At 49.8% G+C, this 8,259-nt stretch overlaps 1 protein-coding gene across 5 annotated transcripts in view; it reads left to right on the plus strand.

The window, feature by feature from the left end:
- The window catches only part of AGAP1 (ArfGAP with GTPase domain, ankyrin repeat and PH domain 1), a 633,884-nt gene extending 627,681 nt beyond the window's left edge, over nucleotides 1–6,203 (plus strand). For all 5 annotated transcript variants that reach the window (XM_025404404.1, XM_025404403.1, XM_025404402.1 and 2 more), the window contains one exon: nucleotides 3,565–6,203. In XM_025404404.1, coding sequence (XP_025260189.1) covers nucleotides 3,565–3,768 — 204 coding nt within the window. In that variant the 3' untranslated portion in view covers nucleotides 3,769–6,203. The remainder of the gene's footprint in view (nucleotides 1–3,564) is intronic.
- The last annotated feature ends 2,056 nt before the right edge of the window (nucleotides 6,204–8,259 follow it).

Below are 8,259 nucleotides of genomic sequence, written 5' to 3' on the forward strand. Positions count from 1 at the left end.
GAGAGAAGGCGGTGTATTAACGGGATGGCTTGTAGGGTTTCCCCATTTCCAAACCTTTGGTGCTTTTATTGACTTAACAGAGAAATACTGGACCCTCAACTTTGAGGTCTGATGTGGCAGGAGTTTGTCAGAGGGCTTCTTTTGAACCATTCTGATGAATTTCTACTGGGGAAAAGTATTCTGTACATTCCTGTTGAAGCATGTGGCACAATGCTTGAATGAGTAAAAGAGAAGGATAAAGTGGTTGAGCAGAGAGGCCTTGCCTGTGCCACACGGGAGCTACGTCTGAGAAGCCGTGCCCACCTAGGGGCTGCCCGTGGACCCCTGGGGCTTCAGCCGAGGCAGGTCCCCACCAGAGGCAGGCTCCACCTGCAGGGAGGCTCCCCAGGTAGGGAAGGCAAGCGTGTGCCCAGAAGTGGGGACGGCACCCAGAGGTGGGACACCCAGCTGGAGGCTCTTCTGTCTCCACTCGCAAGGCAGGATGGGTCAGTCCCGCACGGCAGCAACGTTCTATAGCCGCACGTGTGGAGTGCTGCAGGCTTCTGCATGTTTTTGATCTAACTTTTTTTTTGTCTTTTTGAGACAGAGTCTCGCTCTGTCGCCCAGGCTGGAGTGCAGTTGTGCGATCTCAGCTCACTGCAACATCCACCTCCCAGGTTCAAGCGATTCTTCTGCCTCAGCCCCCTGAGTAGCTGGGATTACAGGCACCCGCCACCACACCCAGCTAATTTTTTTTTGTATTTTTAGTAGAGACGGGGTTTCACCGTGGTCTCAATCTCCTGACCTTGTGATCCGCCCACCTCGGCCTCCCAAAGTGCTGGGATTACAAGCGTGAGCCACCACACCCGGCCTATTTTTATATTTTTAGTAGAGACGGGGTTTCACCAGGTTGGTCAGACTGGTCTCGAACTCCTGACCTCGTGATCCACCCACCTCGGCCTCCCAGAGTGCTGGGATTACAGGCATGACCCACTGCACCTGGCCTTAATCTGACTTTTTTGATGGGTGCAGTTGGAGAATGAGATGAGATATACAGACACTACACCAAAATCAAAGATACTGCCTTTTACTCATTAGTCATACATGTGATGTAATGCAAATTAAATAAGAGTTGTGTGTAGTGTGCTAGGGCTGCCATAACAAAATACCACAGACAGGTGCTTCAACAACAGACATTTATTTTCTCACAGTTCTGGAAGCTGGAAGTACAAGATCAAAGGCCCGGCAGGGATGGTTCCTGGTGAGGCCTCTCATGGCTGGTAGACGGCCGCCCTCTCCCTGTGTTCTCACAGGTCCTTTCCTCTGCACTTGCTCCTAGGAGATCTTTCCTTTTCACCCTCCCCTCCTCCTTTCTGGGACAAAGTCTTGCTCTGTTGTCCAGGCTAGAGTGCAGTGGCACAATCATAGCCCACTGCAACCTCGAACTCCTGGGCTCAAGCAATCCCCCGCCAGCCTGCCAAGTAGTTGGGACCACAGGCATGCACCTCCATGAATGGCAAATTTTTTTTTAATTTTTGTAGAGTTAGGTTCTTACCATATTGCCCATGGGTTTTGAACTCCTGGCTTTAAGCAGTCCTCTCACCTCAGCCTCCCAAAGTGTTGAGATTACAGGTATCAGCCTCCCAGCACAGCCTCTTCCTCTTCTCATACAAATACTAACCCTATTGTGACCTCATTTAAGCTCATATACCACCATAAAGGCTCTATCTCCAAATACAGTCACATGCGAAAATACTGGGTGTTAGGACTTAAACATACGAATTGCTGGTGGGAGCAGAGGACACAGTTATAAATTACAGGCCATGTTTCCTCCTCCAACTGAGCAAAAATTCCTTTGATGGCGCTGGTTCCATGCTGTTGAGCGGCCTCAGACTCCCACACATTGTGCGTTGGCAGAAGTGGAAGTGAATTCACTCTTTTTCATGAGCAAAAAGCTTAAAAATGTTGTGTACTTTAGCCCTGAGAAAGATTCTGTGTGAGGACGTACATCCGGGTACTGTTTCTTCCAGTGACAATTTTTAATTTTTATTTATTTATTTATTTATTTTTGAGATGGAGTCTCACTCTGTCGCCCAGGCTGGAGTGTGGTGGCACGATCTCGGCTCACTGAAACCTCCATCTCCTGAGTTCACACAATTCTCCTGCCTCAGCCTCCTGACTAGCTGGGATTACAAGCATACACCACCAAGCCCAGATAATTTTTGTATTTTTAGTAGAGACGGGGTTTCACCATGTTGGTCAGGCTAGTCTCAAACTCCTGACCTCGTGATCCTCCCACCTCGGCCTCCCAAAGTGCTGGGATTACAGGATTGAGCCACCGCACCCAGCTCCAGTGATAATTTTTGCAGAGTGCACAGTTGAGGGGAGAGTTCTGAATTCTGTTCCTATGGTGGAATATTGTATGACTTGCCTGTGTCATGCTATTTGGGGGGTGGGGAGACAGGGTCTCACTCTGTTGCCCAGGCTGGAGTACAGCGGTGTGATCTCGGCCCACGGCAGCCTCTGCCTCCTAGACTCAAGTGACCCTCCCACCTCAGCCTCCTGTGTAGCTGGGTCCACAGGCACATGCCACCATGCCCAGCTAGTTTTTTAAAAATGTGTTTTTTTCTAGAGATAGGATCTCCCTATATTGCTCAGGCTAATCTTGAACTCCTGGGCTGCAGTGAGCCACTGCACACAGCTTGTGTCGTGCTTCTGAGTAGTGTTTTTTGTTGTTTTTCTTTTATTTTTTTGAGACGGAGTCTCACTCTGTTGCCCAGGCTGGAGTGCAGTGACGCAGTCTCGGCTCACTGCAAGCTCCGCCTTCTGGGTTCACACCGTTCTCCTGCCTCAGCCTCCTGAGTAGCTGGGACTACGGGCACCTGCCACCACGCCCGGCTAATTTTTTGTATTTTTAGTAGAGACGGGGTTTCACCGAGTTAGCCAGGATGGTCTCGATCTCCTGACCTCGTGATCCGCCCGTCTCGGCCTCCCAAAGTGCTGGGATTACAGGCGTGAGCCACCGCGCCCGGCCTCTGAGTAATATTTAATGATGCAAGAAAATGATCACAGTATAGTGATCAATAAAAAATGAAAAACAATACAAAGTATTTGTATAATCTTATCTCAATTAGGCACATATACATTTAGATTCAAAGAAAACCCATTGGAAGGAAATCCACTAATTGACAAAGGTTATCTCTGAATAGCAAGATTATGGGTGATTTTTTTTTTCTGCTCGAGCTCTTGTGTGTTATTTATATATTTCTTATAATGAAAATTCTGAGATCAAAACAGTGATCTTTTTTTTCTTTGTGCAGTTGGAAAGTCAAAATAGAAACAGCAAAACTAAAGTTATCTTTGATTCCTTAATGTTGCACAAAGGAGGGGCTTTCAGTTGAAAAGAAGACACGTTCTTTCCTTAAAAGAATCCGCTGGCCACGGGTGCAGGCTGTGCCAGCCAGTTCTGTAGCTGGCCCCGCTGTCCAAGCACAAGCCACGCACAAGGGCTGAGAGAAAGCGTCTCTGCCCCCTCCTTCCATCACATCCCCCGGGATACTAATGTGGGCTCCGTTACCTCCGCAGTACGGGGTGGACGTCATGGCCCGAGATGCCCACGGGAACACAGCGCTGGCCTACGCCCGGCAGGCCTCCAGCCAGGAGTGCATCGACGTGCTGCTGCAGTACGGCTGCCCCGACGAACGCTTCGTGCTCATGGCCACTCCCAACCTGTCCAGGAGAAACAATAACCGGAACAACAGCAGCGGGAGGGTGCCCACCATCATCTGAGGAACAGCCGTGCCCGCCTGCTCGCCACACCCGGGACGCGGCAGCCTTGCCGCATACTCGCTCGGAATTCGCAGCACGTGAGTCCCGTCGCATCCCCTCCCTCTTCCTGGTGGCCGCCTCCCTCCTGCCCCCCCACTGTCACCCCAAACAAAATCACAAAACCTGGACATCCTCAAGGGGCGAAGAGGCGGCCGGGAGACTGCAGAAGTGGCTCCTTTTCATAAACTCCCCTAAACCACAAGCAGGAGAGAGCGACGGGCCTCGGCCCTTTGACGATAGCACACGGCGCAGGACCCTTGTCCTGGTGGCACAAGGGACGGGGACGTGAGGGGGAGGGGAGGCGAGGAACAAGGAGAAGGGGCAACTTTCGTTAACTGGCAGTTAAGCACATAGTACATTTCACCTCTAGCAAACGGAACACTTGGATTCCATCTCTTCTCTGAGGAGCTTGACGGCATAAATCAGAAGCAAGCACACAGTTTGTCAGGTTTGAAGCCCCTATGATGGTATGTGTCAAATCAGTTGTAGCTAATCTGTCCAGGGAGAATACTGGCTTCATTACACTTGTATAGTTGAGTTCTTCCAGCATTACTGCTGTTTAATAGAACATGATTAGTCATCACCGAGAAGAAAGCATATTAGCCGAGGAGGTAGTTACGTGGCACGCTCCGGTGATTGCCACGATGTGATTGCAATACTCTTAGAAGCATCATATTATCCCAGACATGTTCTTTCAAGCCCTTGGAGCCCTCCTTTCTAAATTCACTGTCATAATTTAGTATCTGTTTAATTTTTCAGTCCAAAGAGAGGAAATCAGTCGCTGAGTATTATTTGACTGTGGTCTCCTTGGTGCAAAAACAAAATGGGAAAAATAAATAAGAATAACTCAGAAATTCAAAAGGAAATCACAAATTCAGCTAACAATAGCATTTCGAGTATATTTCGCAAACTAAGTAAATACACAAAAGGCTATTTTTTCCGACCGTAAGAGAGATTTTATGTCCTTTTGCCGAGGTGGATGTGTTAGTCTCAGGCCCTCCTGGGCCACATTGCCCAAGTCACACAGGCTTCTGTATTATGTATTTAGATAAGATGTGTGAAAATATATTTGAATAAAAGAAGTTCATAAATATGCATTGATTTTTGTACAGACAAATGGCACCTCTCTTAATTTATAAATTGAACTGGATGTGAACTAATAATGTGCAACTAGTTGAGATAAGAGGGTTACAGATCATTGTACATGGAAAATATTCCCAGCAGTAAACACTTCCATTAATGTGATCTACAGCTTTTAAAAAGGAGCATCTCAGAATAAGACGGTGGTACAATTTGCTTATTAAAATTGAGAAAGAAAAAAAGACACACTGAAGTGTATTAGAAAGGAGAAAGAAGGAATGTGGTTTCTCATGATTGAAAGCATGATGTAGATCGGATACGGCTTTTGCTAACCAAGACCAAGGGGCTCTGGCAAGACGGGGTGGTTTTCCGAATGCCAGACCGAGGTGCCTTACGGAAGGCAGCTGCCGATGGTTCTGTGGCACAGACTGGCTCCTGAGAACCCAGGCAACCTTGACCCGGCAGCCCGGCCCTCCACGCTAGTACCTCGCCTGATTTCCATCGTCGCGGTGTCTGGCCGCTTCAGACGTCCGCCGCCTTCCGTGGTGGTAGTCAAACATAGTCAGCCAAACCACAGCATCCCTTAGATTAAAAGCAAACGGGGCGGCTTTGCCCAGAGCCCGTTGGCAGTGTGACGCGGGGAGAAGGGTTGTCACGATTGAAGATGAGGACACTAGACTCCTGTGGCACAGAAACACAAAGCTGCACGTGCTGGCAGCCTCCGGGGTGTTCCTTGCTCTCATATATTAAACCTTATATTTTATAAGAGTTTTTCCTCTTCTTTCACTTTTTAAAAAAAATTAAAGTAGGTGGGGAAAAAAATAAAGCTTTACACATAATTTATATGTGGGTAAGTGTTTCATGGAAATTTCTAATCTTAACGAAGCTAAGTGGAGCTCACTCGTATCCAAAAGGATAACAGGTGCAGCAGCCACAAGTCTGAGAACTTTGACGACAGTCCCATCGTCCTGCCGTTTGATTTTTCAGTCTGCGTTTCATCACTGTGTAGCTATTGTAAATGTGAATAGAAAAGAAAAAAAGGTCATTGCCTATTTTTGAAGAGCGCGTTGGTGTTCGAATCCACTAGACACACTCGCTCCACACAGCCTTCACCGTAGACTCTGTAGTGGACACAAATATAGCATAAATGAAATTGTTAAATTATTTCATTGTAGTGAATTCCCACTCTAGGAATGCTTTATCATAGTGAAGCTTCTTTTGAGAAGAAACGGAACTCCTTGAGGCTTCTCTTTGGGATGTATATGACTGTGTACATATTATTCTATGTGTTTATAATATAATATTTTCCCAAATGACTTCTTGTTTCACTTTGCCTTCCACAACCTGAATGCTAGATTGGCTCTTTCCCTTCCTGGTCCCCAGCACGGGCCGCCATGACTCCCCCTCAGAAAACACAGCCCCTCCCCTGCCATTCTCAGCGACGTCCATCTGCTCCACGTGCAGCCGCTTGCTAGGGCCCGAGTTTTAGTAGCAAAAGGAAAGGCAGTTTCAAGGGTCTTTCCAAATAAAGAAGACAGCTGGCTAATCTGTTTGTATTTCGGTGTCTAACCAGAAGCCCTTTCTTTGCTGACCACACTCTTGTTCCCACTTTCAAGCTAATTACCACCAAGGCTGGGAGAGGCAAGGACCGAGGGCGGAGTTAGGAGTAACGTGTTTGAGAAGGGAGTTGAGTTTTTGTTGTTCATTTCCATGTTCAGTTCTGTGACGTGATGATGACAGATCACCACTGCAGGATCCACCTCACCTTTCCTGTTCAGAATTAAAACTCTGCCTTGACGAGAAACAGCCAGCCGGGGGAGGCACACGAGCGGCCTGTGTAACCCTGTGGGTGATCTGGACACGTCTGCACCCCGACGTTCAGCTTCACAGAGACTGAACTTGGAGGGGAGTGGAGGGGTGTGGTGCAGACCTGGCTGCAGCAGGAACATCCCGTGGGGACAGAACTCTGATTCTGACCTCGGGTGCTGGGGCGGACAAGTGGTTTGCCCTGCCCAGCACCCCAGTCCTGTCCCTGGTCCTTCTCTCTGTTTCATCCCAGGAAATGAGCAGCCCAAGGGCGAGCAAGTGACAAGTTTCTGAGTCATTTGCCCCAAAACCAGGTGCAGTGTCCTATCTCCCAAGTATGTGCACAGTGTATATGCACCGGAAAGGAGGGCGAAGGCGGCAGGTTGTTCACCAATCGCAGGGTTCTCAGACGCAGAGGAGAGCAGGATCTTATTGAATTGCATTTCCTGCAGGGCCCCTAGTCCACAGGCCAGTTCTGGGCAGTGGCTTTTCAGCACAAGGGCCTTGCGTTGAAGCTCCCTCTTCTGAGACTTTGCCCAGCCTGATGAGGTCTGCATGGTTCGGCCTCTGTCATCCAGTATAGATACCAGTCTTCCTGTTTTTGTGACATCTGCACATTGGAGGTCATTCCCTATGTCTGCATAGGAGCTGCTGCTAACCTTGTTAGGGAGAAACATGGTCTGATGAAAAAGCCAGACCCCTAGACTCAGCCGGCCCTGCCATCCCTCCAGAGGATTCCCGCACAGCTCTGGGCAGGCACCCAGCTTCCTGAGCTCTTTTTCCTCATCTGTGAAAGTTGCAGGGTGCAGTGAGGTTTCAAACCGTGTGATAAATGCCAGCCTCACACCTGGCCAGGGGATGCTGGGGAGACAGGAGCACTTGTTAAGAACAGAAACACTGATGGGACCAAAGCCGGCACACACACCAGGAGACCTGCCCGTGGCTGACACTGTCCTCCAGCCTGCACCCAGGGGAGGCCGTGACGGGCATGTTTGCCAAGCGCCTCCAGTAGAGCCCGGGGCCCTCCTCTCTCAGCCTGCCAGTGCCCTGCCCTGGCCCTCCACATGGCGGGGCACAGCATCCCTTGCTTCCTGAGAGCCTCTCTGGAACCTGCCCACTTTTCTCAACATGGATATTCCACTTTGTAGTCTGAAGTTGATTTTCTAGAGGCAAGGAAGGGGCTGAGTTCTGCCCTCGTGCTGTTCGCCGGTGCTGGTCAGGGCCAAGATGACCCTTCCCTCTCCCCCACAGCCTGTTGAGGTGGTGTCGGCGTGGACAGCGTCCCTCCCTTCAGATGCCACCTTCCCGTTGCCGTGAGCTGCGTGACTCACGTGTGCATTGGGCCTCCCCTCCTCCTCCTGTCTGAGATCGGAGCTTGCTGGAGAGCACCCCGGGTCGCCGTGGTTGGCTGCAGGCCCGTCCCTCTCTCCCCGTCCCCAGGCTCCCAGTGTGTTTGTGCTTGAACTTGGTGGACTCATCTTACCCCACAAGAGAGACCTGCTCAGCCTGCAGCATGCAATGTGCTGTAGGCGCCCTGGGTCCCCGTGGTGCCCACGATGCCAACTC

This window comes from Theropithecus gelada, chromosome 12, assembly GCF_003255815.1.
Source record: "Theropithecus gelada isolate Dixy chromosome 12, Tgel_1.0, whole genome shotgun sequence".
NCBI lineage: Eukaryota > Metazoa > Chordata > Mammalia > Primates > Cercopithecidae > Theropithecus > Theropithecus gelada.